We start from the raw sequence: 22621 nt of genomic DNA, 5'->3' as shown, positions 1-22621 counted from the left end.
TAGTGGACTCGTCACCCAAGCAAGGGTGGACACACACACTAGCCCCCACCGGCCTCGCTATAAACACTGTGAGTTAAAATTGACCGATCCTTCTTTCGGTCTCCGATGCCCCACACCTTCTCGTAGGTTCCAACACTTAAGCAGTGCTCACTGGTGTGTCTCCTGGTGTGTCTGAAGGGTGTCTCCCCAGACCTCACTTTTATCCCTACGAACGTGGTCTCAGGTGTCAATCAGTTTTGAATGGCTTAGTCCATCAAACCATCCCACTCCGGATGTCCACTGAGGAATTTTAATGAACAGATTGGTACCAAGTAAACAGCCCTCTCCGGAGCCATAAGTCTTACAGGAGTCATAATATGATGAAACAATAAGTCTCTATCTCCCGGTGTTATCTCTCCCTTATCTGAAGCAAATGTTCCAGTCTCAGTATGTTTATTTTCCATCACGTTTTCTCATTAGCAGCATAGCAACAGTAACGGTTTATAATTCTCCCAGGGGAGGGAAAAAATAAGGGCAACTCTGTACCCTTCTGCTCATCGGCGTTGTTTATCCTTCGTAACAGTAGACTGGGGAAATCAGGTTGGTACTGGACCTGAAGGAAGGAAATTTGTGGAGTGCCTCCGAGATAGATTTTTAGAACAGCTTCTACTGGGGCCTACGAGGGAGAAAGCAATTCTGGCGTTAATGTTGTGTAATGAACCAGATTTGTTAAGGGAACTCTAGGAAAAAGAGCCATTAGGAGGTAGTGAAGATAATATGATGTTTTAATCTGCAATTTGAGAGGGAGAAGGGAAAATCGAAAGAGTCAGTATTACTGTTGAACAAAGGGGACTATGGAGCCATGAGGGAGGAACTAGCCAAAGTTGACTGTAAGGATACCGTAGCAGAGATGACAGAGGAACAACAATGTCAGGTATTTCTGGGAATAATACAGAAGCTGCAGTGTCAGTTCATTGCAAACAGGAAGAAAAATTCTAAGGGGAGTAGGGGGTGACCGCAGCTAACAAGGGAAGTCAAGGACAGTATAAAAATAAAAGTGAAGTATAACGTTTCAAATATGAGCGGGAAACCAGAGGATTGGAAAAATGTTAAAGAGCAACAGAAGATAGCGGGGAGAAGAGAAGAGGTACGAAGGTATGCTAGCCAAGAATATAAAGGAGGATAGTAAAAACCTCTTTAGCTATGTGAGGAGGAAAGATTAAAAAATAGTTAAGACCAAAGTTGGACCCTTGAAGACAGAAACGAGTGAATTTATTATGGGGAGCAAGGAAATGGCAGACGAGTTGAACAGGTACTTAGGACCTGTCTTCACTAGGGGAAGAAAACGACAATCTGCCAGATGCAATAGTGGCCAGAAGACCTAGGGTAACAGAGGAGATGAAGGAAATTCACATTAGGCAGAAAATTGTATTGTGTAGACTGATGGGACTGAAGGCTGAAATATTCCCAGGACCTGACGGTCTGCATCCCCAGTGCTGCAGGGTTAAGGAGGTGGCTCTAGAAATCATGGACGCATTGCTAATCATTTTCCAATGTTCTATAGATTCAGGGTTAGTTCCTGTGGATTGGAGGGTAGCTAGTGTTATCCCACTTTCAAAGATGGGAGGGAGAGAGAAAACAAGGAATTATAGACCAGTTCGCCTGACAGCAGTGGTAGGGAAAATGCTGGAGTCACTTATAAAAGAGGAAATTGCGGCACATTTGGAAAGCTGTAAGAATATAGGTCTGAATCAGCATGGATTTATTAAGGGGAAATCATGCTTGACGAATATTCTGGATTTTTATGAGGATATAACCATGAAACTAGACAAGGGAGAGCCAGAAGATGTAGTACAACTGGACTATTAGAAAGTTTTCGATAAGGTCCTACATATGAGATAAGTGGGCAATATTAGAACACATGGTATTGGGGGTAGGGTAATAACATGGATGGAACATTGTTTGGCAGAAAGGAAACAAAGAGTAAGGATTAACGGGTCCTTTTAAGAGTGGCAGGCAGTGACTAGTGGGGTACTGCAAGGCACGTTGCTGGGACCACATCTATTTACAATATACATTAATGATTTAGATGAAGGGATTAAAAGTAACATTAGGGAATTTGCAGATGACACAAATGTATGTGGCAGTGTGAAATATAAGGAATATGTTAGGAGATTCTAGGGTGATTTTGACAGGTTGGGTGAGTGGGTTGCATGGCAGGTGCAATTTAATGTGGATAACTGTGAGGTTATCCACGTTGCAGGCACGAACTGGAAGGCAGGATACTATCTGAATGGTGTCAAGTTAGGAAACGGGGAAGGATAACGAGATATAGCTGTTTCTGTACATCAGTCACTGAAAGTAAGCATGCAGGTACAGCAGGCAGTGAAGAGAGCTAACGGCATGTTGGCCATCATAACAAGGGGAGTTGAGTACAGGAGCAAAGAGATCATTCTGCTGTTGCACAGGCCCCTGGGGAGACCACACCTGGAGTATTCCTTTCAGTTTTGGTTTCCAAATTTGAGGAAGGACATTTTTGCTATTGAGGGAGTGCAGCGTAGGTTCACGAGGTTGATTCCCGGGTTTGCGGGACTGTCAGATGTTGAACGATTGGAGCGACTGGGCTTGTATACACTGGAATTTAGAAGGATGAGAGGGGATCTGATTGAAACATATATGATTATTAAGGGATTGTACACATTCGAGGCAGGAAATATATTAGCGATGTTGGGAGTCTCCAGAACCAGAAGCCACAGTTCAGGAATAAGGAGTAGGCCATTTAGAACGGAGCTCAGGAAAAAAAAAGTTTTACACCCAACGAGTTGTGGTTCTATGGAATGCTGTGCCTCAAAAGTCGTGGAGGCCAATTCTCTGGATGCTTTCAGGAAAGAGTTAGATGGTGTTTCTACTGATAGCGGACTCAATGGATATTGGGAGAAGGGAGGAGCAGGTTATTGATTGGATGATCAACCAAGATCATAATGCATAGCGGTGCTGCCTCGAGAGGCCGAACGGCCTACTCCTGCAACTATTTTCTATTGTCTATCTTCATCCCAGTATTACATCTTATCACTGTCTCTGCAATCTTCGACAATCCTCTATACTATCTAGAACACCAAAAAACTCTGTGTCGTCTGCAAACTTGCAAACCAATTCTTCTACCCCACATACATGTCGTTAATAAAAATCACGAGAAGTAGGAGTCCCAGAACCGATCCTGGGGGGACTCCACAAGTCACAAATGTCTAATCCGAATGTACTCCCTCCACTTCGATACTCGGCTTTCTGCAGGGAAACCAATTCTGAATCCACCTTGTCAAACTTCCCTGGATTCCAGGCCTTCTGATATTCTGAATAAGCCTACCGTTCGGTATCTTATCAAATGTCCTCGTGGAGCAGCCTGGGAAATATTCCATCAGGCCCTTGGACCTATTTGTCCTAATGTATTTTAACAACTAAAACACCTCCTCTCCCTTAATATCAACATGCTCGAGAACATCAAACTCACTCATATAGTCCTCACCGTCACCAAGTTCCCTCGCAGTGGTGAATACCGAAGAGAAGTATTTATTGAGGACGTCGCACATTTCCACCGCCGCCAAGCACATCTTCCCACTTTTATCTCTAATCGGTCCTACCTTCACTCCTGATATCCTTTTGTTCTTTACATAATTGAAGAATGCCTTGTGGATTATTTTACCCTCCTCGCCAAGGACATCTCATACCTCCTTCTTGCTTTCCTCAGCCCATTTTAAGCTCCTTTATTGTTACTCTCAATAGACTCATCTGATCCTTGCTTCCTAAACCTCACATATGCTGCCTTCTTCCATCTGATTAGATTCTGCACCACACTTGTCACCCACCGTTCCTTTCCCTTAACATTCTGTATCTTCCTGACCGGGACAAATTTATCACTAACATATTGCAAGAGATCCCTAAACATCGACCACATGTCCATAGTACATTTCCCAGTAAAAGCATCTTCCCAATTCACACCCTCAAGTTCTAGACTTAGAGCCTCATAATTTGCCCTTCCCCAATCAAACAAAAAGGCCTGTCCTCTCTGATTCTGACCACTTCCATGGTAATGTTACAGGCCAGGGAGAGGTGTCACTGTCCTACAGATGCTCACCCACTGAGAGATCTGTGACCTGACCCGGTTCTTTAACCAATACTAGATTCAACACAAAATTCCTCCTAATCGTCCTGTCAATATAGTGTGACAGGAATACGTTCTGGGCGCAATTGACAAACTCTGTCCCCTCTAAACCATTGGAACTAATCAGGTGGCAATCAATATTAGGGAAGTTAAAGTCACCCATGATAACAACCCTGTTATTTTTGAACCTATTCAAAATTTGCCTACCAATCTGCTCCTCGGTTTCTCTGCAGCTACCAGGGGGCCTATAGAATACGCCCAATACAGTAACTGCTCTCTTCCTGATCCTGACTTCCACCCATATTAACTCAAAAGAGGATCCTGCTTCATTTCTCACATTTTCTGAAGCTGTAATAGTATCCCTAACTGGTAATACCGCCCTCCTCACCTCCCGCCTCCTCCCCGCATCTATCCCTTTTAAAGCACTGAAATGCAGTAGTATTGGGAATCCATTCCTGTCCTGTGCCAGCCAAATCTATTGAGCCGTTCTAACGTACTAAATTAACACCCTTTATTCTACTTCACTTCCCTTAAAACCTCTTTATATGCTAGATCTGGTTTTAATCCATGCACTTTACTTACTCGCATGATATTTATCCTTGTCCACCTCACTATCTGCTCCAACACTCTGGTTCTCTTCCCCCTGAAAATCTAGTTTAAACCCCCCAGAGCAGCTCTAGCAATCCTTCCCGCAAAGATGTTAGTCCCACACCAGTTCAGGTGGAACCCGTCCCGTTGGAACAAGTCCAAACATCCCTGGAACAAGACCCAGTTGTCCAGAAACACGAAGCTTTCCTTCCTGCAGCAACAACTTAGCCACGTATGTATCTGCATTATCTTTCTATTTCTGGCCTCAGTAGCACGTGGCAGGGGTAGCAATCCTGAGATTGCAATCCTGGAGGTCCTGTCCTTCAATTTTTCACCTAACTCCCTGAACTCTCTTTGCAGAGTTTTATTTTCTTTTCTTCTTATCCACGTCATCTGTCCGTACAGAGACCAGGACATCCGGCTCCTCACACTCCCTCTTGAGAATACTGAGAACTCGATCCGAGATATCGGGGACCCTGGCACCAGGGAGGCAACATATCATCCGGGATTCTCGATCTCTTCCGCAGAACCTCCTGTCTGTCGACCCAACTATCGAATCCACTATCACTACAGCTCTCCTCTTTTCCCTCTTCTGAGCTGAGGGTCCAGTCTCGGTGCCAGAGACGCAAACACATCAGCTTGGCCCTGGTAGGTCGTCCCCACCAAAAGTATCCAAAACGGTATACTTATTGTTGGTAGGAACGGCCACAGGGGTGCTCTGATCATACTGTCTAATCACCTTCCCTCTCCTCACAGTCACCCATCTACCTGTCTCCTAACTCTTAGGGGTGACTATCTCCCTGTAACGATTTATTGAATGTTTATTGAATCCTCTGTCTCTTGAATGTTCCAAGTTTATCCAGTTCCAGCTCCAGCTCCAGTTCCCTAACTTGGTTTGTCAGGAGATGCAGCTGGATGCACCTTTTACAGGTGTAGTCATCAGGGACAATTCCGCTCGCCCTGACGTCCCACGCACTGCAAACAGAGTACTAAACTGCCCTAACTAATCCTAAGTTAATTGGAGCTATAAAATAGCTTACCTGGCCTTACATCAGTTGGAGTGAAGCTCGTTCTCAGCCTCTGCTCGCTGAAGCTTCTCGAGCCAAAGCTTTCATACTCTGTCTCCCTCCATTACGTCGCCCGTTCCGTTAACCTGTTCGCTTTTCAAAATCTTCCGCTGCCTCACGGGTCGACTTTCACGCGTTTGCGCATTCGTGCCCCGTTCAAACTGTGTAGGAAATCCTTTGGAGATATGATGTGGCGGCTATTGCGGAGACTTGGATGGCTCAGGGACAGGAATGGATACTTCAAGTGACCAGATTTAGATATTTCAAAAATGATAGAGAGGGAGGCAAAAGAGGTTCAGGCGTGGCACCGTTGATCAGATATAGCTGACAGAGTTGCAGAAAAGGACGATGCCATGCGGAATTATCTACGGAGACTCTTATGTTCAAGATTGGGAACAGGAAGTGGTCAACAACTTTACTGGGTGTTTTTTTATAGGGCGCCCAATGCTGGCAGGAATATCGAGGAGCAGATAGGGAAACAGATGCTGGAAAGGTGTAATAATAACAGAGTAGTCGCGATGGGAGATATTAATTTCCCAAATATCGATTGGCAACTCCCAGGAGCAACGGGTTTAGATGGGTTGTACTCTGATAGGTGTGTTCCGGAAGGTTCCCTGACACAATATGTAGATACGCCTACAAGAGGAGAGCCTATACTCGATTTGGTATTGGGAAATGAACCGGGTCAGGTGTCAGATCTCTCAGTGGGAGAGCATTCTGGAGATACTGATCATAATTCTATTTCCTTTACAATGGCATTGGAGAGAGATAGGAAGAGACACGTAGAAAAGCGTTTAATTGAAATAAGGGCAATTCGGAGGCTATCAGGCAGGAAAATGGGCGCTTAGTATGGAGACTTATCAGGGAAAAGTACCGAAGAAATTTGGCAAATGATCAGGGGATATTTGTGAGGAGACGGGCAAGTTATGGTGGGGTGCAAGAACTGATGTACAAAGGCTGTAATAAATCTAGTCAGGAAGTAAAAAAAAAGGTTCAAAAGTTTCAGAGAGATAGGTAATGTTAGAGATCTAGAAGATTATGTCTAACAGGAAGGAGTTAAAGAAGGTAATTAGGTGAGCCAGAAGACCTCGGACGGGAAGGTTAAATGAAAACCCTATACTTTCTAGAAGTATGTGAAGATTAACAGCATAAGACGTGATAGTATAGGGCCTATCAAGTGTGACACTGGTACCGTATGTGTGAAAACGGAAGATATAGTAGAGTAAATGAATACTTTGCTTCAGTATTCTCAATGGAAAAGGATCTTGGTGATAGTAGTGATGACCTGCAGCTGTCTGAGAAGCTTGAGCACGCAGAGGGCGAATTTGCTGGAGATTTTGGAAAGGATCATTTGGATAGGACGCTGGGACCGGATGAGATGTAGCCAAGTCTACTCTGGGAGGCAGGTGAGGAGGTTGCTGAGCCTGTGGTGATGATATTTGGATCAATAATGGGGACGGGCGAGTTTCCGGAGGATTGGTGGGTTGCAAATGTTGTTCCTTTATCACGGAAAGGGGGTAGATGTAACCCAGCAATTTTTGATCAGTGAGCCTTATCACAGTGGTTGGTTAGTTGATGGAGCAGATGCTAAGAAGCAGCATTTATGCACATTTGGCGAGGTATAATATGTTTAGCAATAGACAACTTAACTTAGTCAAAGGCAGGATGTGTCTTACGAGCCTGATTGATTTTTTTTTTGAGGAAGTGACTAAACACATTGATGAAGGAACAGCAGTAGAGTTGGTTTTCGGCAAGGCATTTGATAAGGTACCCCATGCAAAACTTATTGATAAAGAAAGGAGGCATGGGATTCAAGGGGACATTTCTTTGCGGATCCAGAAATGGCTTGCCCATAGAAGGCAAACAGTAGAACGGTCATATTCTGCTTGGAGGTCGGTGACCAGTAGAGTGCCTCAGGGAGTTGTTCTTTGACCCTTACTCTTCGTGATTTATATAAATTACCTGAATGAGGAAGTGGATGGAGGGGTTAGCAAGTTTGCTGATGACACATAAGTTGGAGGTGTTGTGGATGGTGTGGAGGGCTGTCAGAGATTGCAGCGGGATATCCACTGTGTATGAGGAAAATTCAAATAGGCTAGACAAGGGTGTTGCAGTGGATGTTCTTATTTGGATTTTCACAAGGCCTCTGAGAAGGTGCCGCACATGAGCCTGCTAAACAAGATAAGAGCATATGGAGTTACGGGAAAGTTAGATGCATGGACAGAACTTTGGCTGATTGGCAAGAAACAGAGAGCGGCAATAAAGGGATCCATTTCTGGTTGGCTGCTGTTTACCAGTGGTGTTCCACTGGGGTCCGTGTTGTGGCCGCTTCTTTTTACGTTGTATTTCAACGATTTGGATTATGAAATAGATTACTTTCCGGCAAAGTTTGCTAATGATACAAAGATGGTTGGAGGGGTCGACAGTGCTGAGGAAACACAGATTCTTTAGAAACACGGATAGATGGGGAGAATGGGGAAAGAAGTGGCAAATGAAATACGATGTTTGGAAATTGTATGTTCATGCACTTTGGTAGTAGATATAAACTGGCAAAACATTACTTAAATGGGGAGAAATTTCAACGTTCTGAGATGCAATGAGAATTGGGAGTCCTCGTGCAGGATACCCTTAAGGTTAACCTCCAGGTTAAGTCGGTGGTGAAGAAGGCCTATGCAATGTTGGCATTCATTTCGAGAGGAATAGTGTATAGGAGCAGGGGTGTGATGTTTAGGCTCTATACCGTACTGGTAAGACCTCACTTGGAGTACTGAGTGCAGTTTTGGGCTGCTTATTAAAGAAAGGACGAGCTGACTTTGGAGAGGGTTCAGAGAATATTCACTAGAATAATTCCGGGATGAGAGGGTGAACATATGAGGAACGTTTGACCGCGCTTGGACTGTACTCCTTGGATTTAGAAGAATGAGAGGAAATCATAGAAAGATTTGAATGTTGAAAGGCATGGACAGAGTGGTTGTGGCAAAGCTGTTTGTCCATAGTGGGGGAGGCTTTTGCGAGTGGACATGACTTATGGATTGAAGGGCGCCCATTTAGAACAGAGATGCCAATATATTTTTTTATAGCCACAGGGTGGTGAATTGGTGGAAACTGTTGCCACAGGCGGCAGTGGAGGTCAAGTCATTGGATGTATTTAAGGCGGAATCCTCTCTACATTGAGCACCATCTTTCTGAATAAGAGGCCCAAAATTGCTCACAATACTCCACGTGAGGCCTCACCAATTCTTTATAAAGTCTCAGCATCACTCCGTTCCTTTTATATTGGAGTCGAAATGTTGACACGCATTGCCCTCCTCACCATAGACTCAACCTGAGAAGGTTACATCATCGGTACAGCATTATGGGCTGAGGGGCCGGTGATGTGATGTAGATCCCTATGTTCAGCCTGCAAATTATCCTTTAGGGAATCCCACACAGTGGCTTTAAATTCCTCGTGAATCTCTGTTTTTTTGTCTGTGTTTTCTGTCCATTTATAAAAATAATCAACCATTTTAATATCTCTTAAAGTATGACCATACATGTTCCAGCACAGCCGTGCATCTGCCATATCTTTGCCCTGTAGAAGTACTTCTGTATTTGTCTACTTCCCCAGAACTATCTGCCCCTCCACTTACCCTCATATAGTCCGAAAACTGTGGAGCCACGGTCAAGGCGCTACGAACAAGTCCCATAAGATCCCTCTGCTCATCGACACTGTCTTGTCTTTAATAGTGTGCTATATCATTCTATTTCTCCGGGTTGAATTCATCTACCATTACTGCAACCACATCTGCAAGGGTTGTCAGCAGAGCAACAATGGCTTTCGTCTGTGGAAAAAATGAGGAAGGTGCAGGGCATGTTTATTTCAAAAATGAAGAAGTTCTCAGTACTTAAGAAGTATTCTATTCTGGCCGAAAATGGACCTCAAATCTCTTGTAAAAGCTAAAGACTGGGCTTACAAGAAATACCAATCAGTGGGAATGTCATTATCGTTTCGGCTCGCTGCTTCTTCTGGGTGATGGTAGCCCCTGGCCCGAGAAACTTATGAAATATCGTTTGGGTGTATGCTGTATGATTTTTACAAACAGTACACAATATGAGTGCAAAATAATCAGCTTTACATATTGACTATGTGGTTTGGAAAGCAGCATATAAAAGTACATCCTCATGAGAAAGTCCAGTGTGCAAACTTTGGAGCTCTCAATGTCGTCCATTTGTTCCCGTCGACCGCTCCCGAGCGTTTGCGACCCTCGGACTCACGATCCTCAGTCCACTCCAGCCAGCGGTCATAGAAACAGAGAATATTTACAGCACAATACAGGCGCTTCGGCCGACAAACTATGTGAACATGTCCTTACCTTCAAACTTCCTAGGGTTACACATACCTCTCTATTTTTCTGAACTCCGTGTACCTGCTCAGGAGACTGTTAAAAGACCCTATCGTATCAGACTCCACCACCGTCGCTGGTAGCCCATTCTGCGCAATGTCTCTCCGGACAAAAAAAAAAGCTCCTGAATTCCCCTCGGTACCTCCTTCCTTGCAACTTACAGCAGAGCCCTCTAGCGCTATCCATTTCAGCCCTGGGAAAAAACCTCTGACCATCCACAAGATCAAAGCCTCTCATCATTTAATACACCTCATCAGGTCGTCTCTTATCCTCAGTCTCTCCAAGGAAAACTGGCCGAGTTCACTCAACCTATTCTCCTAAGTCATGCACGCGAAACCAGGGAACATCCTTGCAAATCTCCTCTGCATCCCTTCCATCGTTTCCACATCCTTCCTTAGTGAGACGACCGGATCTGAACACAGTCCTCCAGGTTGCGTCTGGCCGGGGTCCTACAAATTTGCAGCATTGCCTCTCTGCTTATAAACTCATTCTCACGATTTATGAAGGCCAATACACTGTAGGCTTTCGTAACCACCGAGACAACCTGTGGAGCTGCTTTGAGTGTCCCATGGACTCGAACCCAAAGATCTCTCTGATCCTCCGCACTGCCAAGAGTCAGACCATTAATACTATATTCTGTCATCGTATTTGACCTTCAAAAGTAAAGGCCTGACGCTTACCCGAGATGAATTCCATCTGCCTCTTCTCAGCCCAGATTTGCATCCTATGAATGTCCAGCTGTAAGCTCTGACAGACCTAATAATTGGGGGTATCTACAACACCCCGAACATTTGTATCATCCGCAAATTTAAGAACCACAGCTCCAGATCCCCATCCAAATCATTCATGCCATCACGTAGAGTTGTGGTCCAAGAACAGATCGCTGAGGAACTCCACTGTTCACCGGCTCCCATGCAGAATATGACACGACTGCAACCTCTCTTTGCCTTCTGTGGGCAAGCCGGTTCTGGATCCACAAAGCAATGTCTCCGTGGGCCACGTGTCTCCTTTCACGGGATACATTATCAAATGCTGGGTGAAATCAAATTGCACTACAACTACTGCACTAACTTCATCAACATGTTCAGTCCCATCCTCGAAAAAAAACCAGGCTGGCAGAGCACAACCTGCCTTTGACAAATCCATGCTGACTATGACCAATCACATTATACCTCTTCAAATGTTCCCATATCTTGTCTCTCAGGGTCTTCTCCATCAACTTACCAACCATTAAAGTAAGACTCATTGGTCTATAATTTTCTGGTCCATCGCTACTCCCGTTCTTGAATAAGGGAACAACATCCACAACCCTCCATTCCTCTGGAATCTCTCCCATCCTCATTGATGGTACAAACATTATCGCCAGAGGCTCAGCATATCTCTTCCGTCGGTTCGCACAGTAGTCTGATCTTCCTTCCCCGGTGACTTTTGCAGATTTATGCTTTCTAAATGCTCCAGCATATCCTCTTTATTAATATCTACATGATCAAGCATTTCAGTCCGCTCTGTCATCCTTATATTCGCCAGAATCCGTTATCCAAGTGAATACTGAAGCAAAGTATTAATTATGTACCTCTGTTCTCTCTTCCTGTTCCATGCACACTTTGACACTGTCACACCTGATTCGTCCTAAACTGTCTAGTGTTATCCACTTGTTCTTCACATGCCTATAGAATGCCCTGCAGTTTACCTTAATCCTGTCCTGCGAGGCCTGATTATGGCCCATTCTGGCTCTCCTAATTTCATTCTTAGGCTCCCCCCGGTGGCTTTATAATCTTCTAGATCTCTGTCATCAACTCGTCTTTTTAACCTTTCGAAAGACCTCCTTTTATTCTTGACGAGATTTACAACATCCTTTGTACACCACGGTTCCTGTACCCTACCAGCTTCTCGCTTTCTCATTGGAACAAACCTATGTAGAATTGCACACAAATATCCTATGAACATTTGTCACATTTCTTTTGAACATTTCTGAGAGCAATTTATCACAATTGAGCCATAACCACAGTGAATGGCGCTACTGGCTCGATGGGCCAAATGTCCTTCTCCTGCGCCTATTGACTATTGTCTGCTGTCAATTTAAGCTTCCAACCTCCTGCCTGATAGCCTCATATTTCGCCCTACTCCAATTAAATGCTTTGCTAACTTTTCTGTCCCCATCCTTCTCCAACGCTATGATAAAGTAGGTAGTGTGTGATCACTATCTCCTTTGGAGATATTATGTTGTGGACATTACAGAGACTTTGATCGCACAGGGACAGGAACGGTTTCTTTAAGTGCCGGGCTTCAGTGATGTCAGAAAGGACAGGGAGGGAGGCAAAATAGAGCTGTGGGCGTGGCATTGTGGATCAGTGATACTGTCAGGGCTGCAGAAAAGGTGGACCCATTGGAGCGTTTTTCTAAGCAGCCTCTGTGGGTGCGGGTTAGGAATAGCAAGGGGTCAATAACTTTACCGGGTGTTTTTTTAGACCGCCCAATAGTAACAGGGATATAGAGGATCAAATAGAGAAACAGATCCTGGAAAGGTGTAGCAATAACAAAGATGTCGTGATGGGAGATTTTAATGACACAAATATCAATCGGCATCTCTCCAGAGCAAGGGGTTTAGATGAGATGGAGTTTGTTATGTGTGTTCAGGAAGTGAGCTGGACACAATATGTAAGTAATCCCACAAAAGGAGAGGTTGCATTCATTTGGTATCGGGAAATAAACCAGGTCAGGTGTCACAACTCTCCGTCGGAGAGATTTCTGGAGATAGTGATCAGAATGCTATCTCCTTTACAATAGCATTGGAGAGCGATACGAACAGACAAGTTAGAAATGCTTTTTGTTGGAGTAAGGAGAATAATCAGGCTATCGGATAGGAACCTGCCAGCTTAAATTGGAAGCATATGTTCTCAGGGAAAGGTTGGCAGAAATGAGGAAAATGTTCAGACGATATTTGTGTGGAGTTGTGCATAAGTACGCTCCAAAGTGACGAGGAAGTTATGGAAGGGCACAGGAACCGTGGTGTACAAAGGCTGTAAACAAACTAGTGAAGAAGAAAAGAAAAGCTTACAAACCGATGAGAGAGATAGGTAATGTTAGAGATCTGGAAGATTAGAAGGCTAACAGGAAGGAGTTTAGGAATGAAATTAGGAGAGCCAGAAGTGGCCATGAGAAATCCTTGGCGGGGATGATTTAGGAAAAAAACAAAGGCTTTCCTCAGGTATAGTGCAGTACTTTCCTCAAGTTCAGGATAGTGAGTGGTTTTGTCAAGGGCAGGCCGTCCCTTACGAGCCTGAACATTTTTCTGAGTATGTGACTAAACATATTCATGAAGGAGGAGAGTTAGTGTATACGAATTTCAGCAAGGCATTTGATAAGGTATCCCAGGCAAGCCTTATTCAGAAAGAAAGGAGCATTCAGAAAGTAAGGAAGCATGGAATCCTGGGAGGAAGGAGAAGTGAAGGAATAAGTGAGCTGGATGAGGAAATATATGGGAAGAGGAGGAAATAAAGCCGTTAAGGTCGGATAAAGAAAGAAGGTGTGGAGGAGAGAGGAAGTGGAGAGAGAAGGTGCGTGACAGAGAAGTCGTTGAGGTAGGGAAGATGAGTGGGACAGTAGGAGCTAGTGCCATGCGAGGGTGGCAGTAGGACGAGAGTGATTGAGGGAAACAAAAGGAAGAGGAAGAGTGGGAGAGGGAAGGAGGAATGTGTGGTGGGAGAGAACGGGAAGCTCAGAGGTAGGAGAGGAAGAAGGGTAGAGATGGGATGAAGGAGGTGAAGGCGGACATTTGGAAGGGAGGGGGAATCCAGAAAGCATCTGTGAGTCTGTAAGGACATCTCCTTGTCAGGACGACAGGAGTGTTAGTCGTTTGGAGAAGAGAAAGAGAGGGGCAGATGGGGAGGGTGTGGAATAAGATAATGGGGAAGAGGAGAATGTGGAGCAAAGGAGGGCGAGAGGAGGCAGAGAAAGGAGCACGGGTTGAGGAGGGGAGGAAGATGAGGTAGAAAGTGAGAGAGAATGGTGGGAGGAAAAAGGAGAATGAAAAGGGGAGAATGGGGGAAGTTTGTCGAAGGGGTACGAGAGGAAGAGACAGAGAATTCCACGGAATAAGGAGGGAGGGAGTGCGAGGAAAGCGATGAAAGCCTCTGAGTGGAAAGTGTTTCGAGGAGAGCTGATCACCACACGGAGGGAGGTGGGTTTTCGGTGATTCCCCTGCTGCCCTGCTTTCTCGCAGACAGGGAGTCTGAAGCCCCGGCCATGAGTAGGAGTAGTGGGAGTGTTCAATGCTTAAAACAGGAAGTAGCTGGCGGTGCATCTCTCCTGGAAAATTGAGGCTCTGTATGAATTAGAAAATCCCCCGGACGTTCCCTCCTTTCTCATTCCTGCACTCCGCCTCAACTTACCTCCACCAAATCCTTTCCTTCCTCTGTTCTTGCTTCGATTCCTCAATCCTCACAGAATACCTCCACCATCTCCACCGCGCTCTCCTTCCTTCCTCTCCTCCTTTCCGCTGTCTTGTTCCATCCTGACCTCACTCTCTTACCTCCGTTTACCGACCCTCTCTCTCCAATTACTCTCCAACTCTCCCGCCTTTATTTCCAAGTCTCACCCTCTCCACTCATTTACCCCATCTCCAGCACTACTTCCGCCCTCCTCTCTTCACATACCCCTTCTCACGCTCCCTTCTCCCCAGTCTGTCCAGTGGCAACCACCTCTCTATGACTACCCTACCTCGAATTCTCCCCTCTTTCTCCCCACTCTCATTACTCTTCCCCCAACCACTCTCAATTCTCAAGACCACCCTCTGCAACTCCCTCAATCTCTCTGCTCCTCGCACTTCCTCCCCCTGCTCTCGGTTCATCTATTCATCAGCTCCTCAACCCGCGTTCGTTGTTACCGTTCTAACCCACTTGGTAACACAGGCTTCCTCTGACAACGGTTGTTTCCCCTATCAGAGACTCTGAGAATCCTCGGTGGGATGGACCAGAGCGTCAGCTACATGACTGTGAATATGGGAAGAAAGGACTCACGGAAGGAAGGTGAGTGGGGCAGAGTCAGGCGACTGATCTGTTCTGCAGATTATCCTGTTGTGTGATCGGACGGGTAGAGTGAGTTTCACACTATGTCTGCCCGGGAGTGCGTGATGAGTGACTGTGGAGGGCACTTCACTCTGCGTCTGATCTGGGAGTGTGTGATGTGACAGTTTGGAGGGAGATTCACTCTGTGTCTGACCCCGGGAGTGTGTGATGGGACGGTGTGGAGGGAGATTCACTCTGTGTCTGACCCTGTGAGTGTGTGATGGGACCGTGTAGAGGAATAATCACTCTGTGTCTGACCCCGGGAGTGTGTAAAGGGACAGTGTGGAGGGTGATTCACTCTGTGCCTGACCCCAGGAGAATGTGGTGGGACAGTGGGCGTGACCTTCACTCTGAACCTGACTCTGGGGATGTGTGATGGGTTGGTGTATAGGAATCTTCAGTCTGTCTCTGACCCTCGCTGTTTTGTCCCCAGCTGTACCTGATGTATCGTACGCGGAAGTTAATTTCAAGACCCCCTCGGCGCCCCGGGTCCGTGCAGATCGAGGTCAGTTTCATCTTTGTTGGTTTCACTGTTTAGCTGATGCGTCCAATCCTGTCGAGAGATCTCAGGGCAAACGTAGCTAATGATTGCCTGTTTGAGCCTAAGACGGAGGGATCGCGTGGGAGAGATGATGGTGGCATTTGTTGGAGGGGCGGTGTAGAAGGAGCGCCGTGTGATGGTTTGAGGAGAGTGGGCTGTGAGAAGAGTCGGTGAGGGGAGGTATCATGGATGTGCCGTGTGGAGCAAGGGGCGATGTGGAGCGAGCGCTGTGGGATGGGGTTGCGGAGATGAGTGAGCGCCGTGTTGGTGTGGTGAGGAGGGAACGCGTTATGAATCCATAACCGCTCTTTCACTTTTCCTAACCCACTCACTTTTCCTTCTTTTCACTTCTCTCCCTTTCCTCACATCCTCACACCCTCTCCTCTCTCCTTCTTCCTTTCTTCCGTCTCCCCGTTTTCCCCACTGTCTCCCTCTGTCCCGTTCTCTTCGCCTTCTCTCATTGCCCCCTCTCCCTCCCGTCTCTCCTCTGTCACAGTCACAGTCGCTACCACTCTCGGTCTCCACATGGCGCTCTTTCCTTCTCTGTCCGCTCCGCCTCATCTTTTCCAGTCCGCCCCTTCCGGTCTTCCAACCTCGCTCTGGCCCTAACCTTGCCCCTCAACGCCCTTCAGCACTCTCCTCCTCAATATTCACGCCTATCTTTCTTTCCCCGACGCGCTCACCCCTCGCCCTACTCTCTATCTCTCTCTATCGCACTCTCTCAAATTCACTTTTTCTATCTTCCCCATCCCTCTCCCACTTTTCTACTCCCTTCACTCTCCCTTTTCAATCCCCCACTCTTTTGTCCTCACTCACACCTTTCCGTGCCCTGTCACTGCTCCCTAATTTCACCCCTGCCCCTTTCCATCTCTTAGCAATATCTTACCCCCTGCGGTCTTCTCCTGTCATTTCGCATGTCCCCCACCCCCCAATACTTTCAAATCTCATACTATCTTTCCTTTCGGTTAGACCTGAAGAAGGGTTTCGGCACGAAACGTCGACAGCGCTTCTCCCTACAGATGCTACCTGGCCAGCTGTGTTCCAAAAGCCTTTTGTGTGTGTTGTAGTTTGAATTTCCAGCATCTGCAGATTTCTTCGTGTTCACTCTCTTTCTCATCTGATCCCTCTCTCCCAGACGGTCTGAACTCCACCTACTCAGATCTGAACTTTCGGAAAGAGGAACCACGCATCGATGGAAGCGAAGATCCTTCCATTGCCTCGGGACCCGGCGGGTTGTCAACCACTGCACAAACAGGTCAGAGTTCACAGTGATGACGTCAATCTGGATGGGTCAAGTGTCATACTCCCAAGTGTCCAAGTTTCTAATGCATCTGCTTCGAACATTTCCTCTGTCAACTCGTTCCATAGACTGGCCACATTCTGGGTAAAGCAAGCTTATCACTCCTGTCCCCCTTTCCCCACTCACCTTAGACTTCTGCGCTCTGGTCCTCGATTCTCCAGGTCTACTGAAAGTAACTGTACGCACTCTCCACTCTTGGCTTTATACGTCTCTCTAAGGTCATCCCGACGCTCCAAGGACTAAAGTCCCATCTTGACCGACAACAACGCATAAATTAATCCCTCGAGTCCGGCAAAATCGTCGTTCTGCTGCTTCTTTATGCTCGACTTTCACTCCCCAATCGTCCCGCAATACCCACCTTACTCTTTCTGTCCTTCTTCTCCTCTGGTCGGTTCCCGATTCTCCCCAACCACTCTCCCACAATCCTTTCACCATCTAGCCCTTCTTTCTTCCCATCTCCTCCGCTCCACTCTCTGTCCCTCCCTCCTCTCTTATTCCCTCCCCCTCACTTTGTCGTTCCCCCTCTCACGCCCCTGTCTATATCCTTCTGTTTAACAGCCTCTTCCGCCATCATCTCTCTCCTTCCACGCCATCCACTCTCACCCCAATCCCGTGCCCTCTGGTTCCCATACCACGGCCCTGAAGAACTCCTGTGCTCATTCACCCTGCCTGCGCCCCTCCAGGTTTTATACAACTCTGTAAGGTCACTCCAAGAAAGAAGGAGCCTACCTGTCTGACCAGTCTCCATGTCTCACACCCCCGAGTCCAACAGCCTCGTAAAACTTCCGGCATCGTGGCCTTTCATATATCAGGGCGACTAACCCTGAACAAGAGCGGTGTTACTGTACAGCTGCAACGTGACATCTCGACTCCTGCAGCATCATGTTCCAGAGGAGTGTACCATCGGAGACCGTGTTAAAGTCCAGGCAGATTACATCTGTTCCCCGTGCCTGATCTGCCCTTCCCCAGCAAATTAGTCCGACAACTCTATCTGGCCATCCAGTATCCCCCTCCCTTCTCCATATTCCACCCTCCTGCTCTCCCCCTCCCTCCCTCTCTCACGGCTCCTTTCTTTCTCTGTCACCCCCTCCCATCCATCTCCCAGAGTGATGCTGCCTCTTGCACGCATGCTGAGCTCGTTGACTTCATTAACTTTGCCTCCAAATTTCACCCTGCCCTCAAATTTACCTGGTCCATTTCCGACACCTCCCTCCCCTTTCTTTATCTTTCTGTCTCCATCTCTGGAGACGGCCTATCTACTGATATTTACTATAAGCCTACAGGTTCTCACAGCTACCTGGACTATTCCGCTTTGCACACTGTCTCTTGCAAAAATGCGATTCCCCTCTTACAATTCCTCCGTCTCCGCCACATCTGCTCTCAGGATGAGGCTTTTCATTCCAGGACGAAGATGCCTTCCTTTTTTTAAACAAAGGGGCTTCCCTTCATCCACCTTCAACTCTCGTCTCAAACGCATCTCTCCAATTTCCCGCACATCTGCCCAAACCGCATCCGCCCATCACCACACTCGGGATAGGGTCCCCCTTGTCCTCACGTAACACCCCACCAGGCTCCGGATCCAACATATAATTCTGCGTAATTCCACCCCCTCCAACGGGATCCCACTAGCAAGCACATCTCCACCCCCCCTTTCTGCTTTCAACAGGGATCGCACCCTACGCGACTCGCTTGTCCATTCATGCCCCCAATCTCTTCCCACCGATCTCCCTCCTGGCACTTATCCTTGTAAGCGGAACAAGTGCTACACCTGCCCTTACACTTCTTCCCTCACCACCATTCAGGGCCCCAGACAGTCCTTCCAGGTGAGGCGACATTCCACCTGTGAGTTGGCTGGTGTAGTATTCTGCGTCCTGTGCTCCCGGTTTGGCCTTTTATATATTGGTCAGACCCGACGCAGACTGACCGTTTCGCTGAACACCTACACCTCCGCCAGAGAAAGCAGGATCTGCTAGTGACCACACATTTTAATTTCACGTCCCATTCCCATTCTGATATGTCTGTCCATGGCCTCCTCTACTGTCAAGGTGAAGCCGCACTCATGTTGGAGGAACAACCCCTTATATACCGGCTGGGTAGCCTCCAACCTAATGGCACGAACATTAACATCTCTAACTTCCGTCAATGCGCCTCTTCCCTTTCTTACCCCATCCCCGATACATTTAGTTCTCCGCCCCCTCTTTTTTATCTTTCTCTCTCTGTCCAGCACTCTGTCTGTTCTCCATCTCCCTATGGTGCTCCCCTCCCACTTTCTTTCTCTCTAGGCCTCCCGTCCCATGATCCTTTCCCTTCTCGATCTCTGTATTTCTTGTCCCAATCACCGTTCTGGCTCTCAACTTCACCCTACTCCCTCCGGTCTTATTCTTTCATTTCGCATTTTCCCCTATCCCTCCTGCATACCAATTTCTTACTTTGTTTCACTTCAGTTAGTCCTGACGAAGGGTCTCGGCCCGAAACGTCGACAACGCTTATCCTCATAGATGCTGCCTGGCTTGCTGCGTTCCACCAGCAATTTGTGTGTGTTGCTTGAATTTCCAGCATCTGCAGATTTACTCGCGTTTCCAAGAGTGATCTGTCATCTGGGATCTTGTGACAGTATTTGTTAAAGTCAGAGTACATTTTATCAACCAATTAGGACAAACAGTCCACCGCAATTAATTCGGTCAGTCTAATCTCCCCTGGCCCCAGCCAGAGCAGCCCTACAATAGCTCATTGAAGTCATTGTCCATCACGTCTAGTACACTGCCCTGATCAGATCGGTCAGTCTAATCTCCCCTGGCCCCACCCCCTTGTACAGAGCAGTCTAGCCGTAGCTCATTGAAGTCCCGATCCATCACGTCTAGTACACTGCCCTGACCAGCCGTCCTGCTGTCTTACTCCAAAGATAGAAAGCTGACATGTTCTCTCCGTGGACACTGTCTACATTTCCTGTTGTCTCCGCGAAGCAGCCAGCATAACCAGAGACACCGACCTAACCCAGCCGGACTCTCTCCCAGCGGGAAAGGTACGAAAGCACGTTCCACCAGTCACAAGGACGGCTTCTGGCATATTTTTATCAGATTATCATACGGCCCCCTAGGATGGTGTGGAGGGAGCTTCACTCTGTGTCTGACCACAGGAGTGTGTGATGGGACGGTGTGGAGGGAGCTTCACTCTGTGTCTGACCACAGGAGTGTGTGATGGGACAGTGTGGAGAGAACTTCATTCTGTGTCTGACCCCAGCAGTATGTGATGACATGGTATGGAGGGAGCTTCACTCTGTGCCTGACCCTTAATCTTCTGTTCCAAGCTGAACCTGATGCATCGCTCGCGGAAGTTAATTTCAAGACCCACCCGACGCCCTAGTTCCGGACAGATCGAGGTCAGTTTCATCTTCGTTCGTTTGTCCCTGTTTAGGTGACGTGTTCAATCCTGTCGAGGGATCTCAGGGCAAACGTACAGTTGATCCCAATGATTCCCTGTTTGAGAATAACACGGAGGTAACGCGTGAGAGATGCGAAGAGGGGAGAACTCTTTTTGCTGGTCGGTGCGGAGTGTTGCGCCCTGTGAGGGGCGGATTAGAGGGAGCGTCGTGGGATGGAGTGTGGAGAGAGTGCTGTGGGAAGATGGCATGGTATTGGGCGTGTGGAGGAAGGGGCAATGAGGAGCAAGCGGGGTGGGGCAGGGGTGGTGGAGATGATTTAACTCCGTGTCGTTGTGGTAAGGAGGAAGATTTGTGGATGACGCTGAAAAAATATGCAGTATAAAACCTTACAACCCCCTCTCCCTTTTCTAAACCCACTCTCTTTTCCCTCTTTACCCTTCTCTCACCTCTCCTCTCTCCCTCCTGTCCCCTTCACACTATTCCCTACTGTCTTCCACCGTCCCGTTCTCTTCGCCATCCCATTCCCCCTCTCCCTCCCATCTCTCTTCTCTCACAGTCACCGTCTCTTCAACTCTCGGTCTCCCGCTTGCTCTCTTTCGCTCTCTCTCTGCACACGCTAAACCCCGTCAAGCCCGCCCGTGCTTCCCACCTCTCTCTGTCCCTAAGTTCGCCACTCAACTCCCCTCCACTCCTTCTGCTTCTCTCTAGCCACCCCTCTATCCCGCTCCCCGGCGCTCTCCACCCTCGCTGTTTTCACTCTCACCGAAATGCTCTTGTTCTCGCTTCCCCATCTGGTTCCCGATACCCCACCTGAGCAACGTCAGTTTTCTTTCCCCCTGCCTGCGCCCCTCGTGGTTTTATACAGCTCTGTATGGTCACCAAGGAATAAAGTCACGACCTGCCCGACCTCTCTCCATGCTTCACTCCCCCAAGTCCAACATCCTCCTAAACCTTCCAGCACAGTGGCCTTTAATATATCAGCGCGACCAACACCGAACAAGAGCTGCGTCACTGTACATCTGCCACGTGACCTCCCGACTCCTGTACCATCATCTTCCAGAGCAGTGTACCATCTGAGCCATGTTAATGTCTAGGTAGATTACATCTACTCCCCGTCCTTCCCGATCATATTACCCTGACAACTGTCTCTGCGTCTCAGACCATCCAGTATTTCTCACCCTCCTCCATTTTCTACCTTCCGCATCTCCCCCTCCATCACTCTCTCACCGCTCCTTTCTATCTCAGTATCTCTCTCCCTTCCTCTCTTCTATCTCCAAGAGAGCTCTATCATCTGGGATATTGTGACAGTATTTGTTAAAGTCCCTGTAAATTTAAGAACCAATCACGATAACCAGGTCGTCCGCAATCTTATCGGTCACTCTAATCTCCCCTGGCCCCACCGCCTATACAGAGCAGCCCAACAATAGCTCATTGAATTCCCTATCCATAGTTGCCCTAATCAGACATCCAGCTGTCCTACACAAAAGATGGAAATATGACACCTTCTCTCCGTGGATATTGTCTAAATTTCCTGCTGCCTCCGTGAAGCAGCTAGCATGACTATAGACCCTGAAAGAACCATACAAGCCGGACTCCCTCCCATCGGGGAGAAAGGTACGAAAACACGTCCCGCCAGTCTCAAGCATGGGTTCTGGGCCGTTTTTATCGGATTAGCGAACGATCGACTAGGACGATCAGATTGACTCCTGACAACACGATCTACCTCATCGTGGCCCCTTGCACCTTATCGTCGGCCTGCACTGCCCTCTCTCAGAAACCGTGACACTTTATTCTGCAGGACCTCTCCTGTTTGTGATGTATATAGAAACTTTGAAAAATAGAAAACTTACAGAGCAATGCAGGCTCTTCGGCCAACAAAGTTGAGACGAAGATGTCCCTATCTTAGAACTACCTAGGATCTATCCATAGCCATCTATTTTTCTAACCATCCAGGAGTCCATGAAAGACCCTACCAGTTCCGCCACCACCTCCGGCGCCTGCAACATATTTCATGCAGTCACCACTCGCTGGGTAAAAAAAATACCCCTGAAATCTCCTCTGTACCAACTCCCACGCACCTTAAAACCATGTCAGCACTGGGAAAAAGCCTTTGACTATCCAAACGATCAATGACCTCTTTCGATAGATTCCACGTCT

General features: G+C 47.4%; 1 protein-coding gene across 1 annotated transcript in view; it reads left to right on the top strand.

Moving 5' to 3' along the window:
* The window catches only part of LOC132387017 (uncharacterized), a 42547-nt gene that overhangs the window by 3013 nt on the left and 16913 nt on the right, over positions 1 to 22621 (top strand). Inside the window, exons 2-4 of the mRNA XM_059959379.1 lie at positions 15119 to 15202; positions 15675 to 15746; positions 16918 to 17037. Of these exons, the coding sequence (XP_059815362.1) occupies positions 15142 to 15202; positions 15675 to 15746; positions 16918 to 17037 (253 nt within the window). The 5' untranslated portion in view covers positions 15119 to 15141. The remainder of the gene's footprint in view (positions 1 to 15118; positions 15203 to 15674; positions 15747 to 16917; positions 17038 to 22621) is intronic.

Source organism: Hypanus sabinus, unplaced genomic scaffold (assembly GCF_030144855.1).
Source record: "Hypanus sabinus isolate sHypSab1 unplaced genomic scaffold, sHypSab1.hap1 scaffold_1481, whole genome shotgun sequence".
Lineage (NCBI taxonomy): Eukaryota > Metazoa > Chordata > Chondrichthyes > Myliobatiformes > Dasyatidae > Hypanus > Hypanus sabinus.
This window is presented reverse-complemented; position numbering and strand designations above follow the sequence as displayed.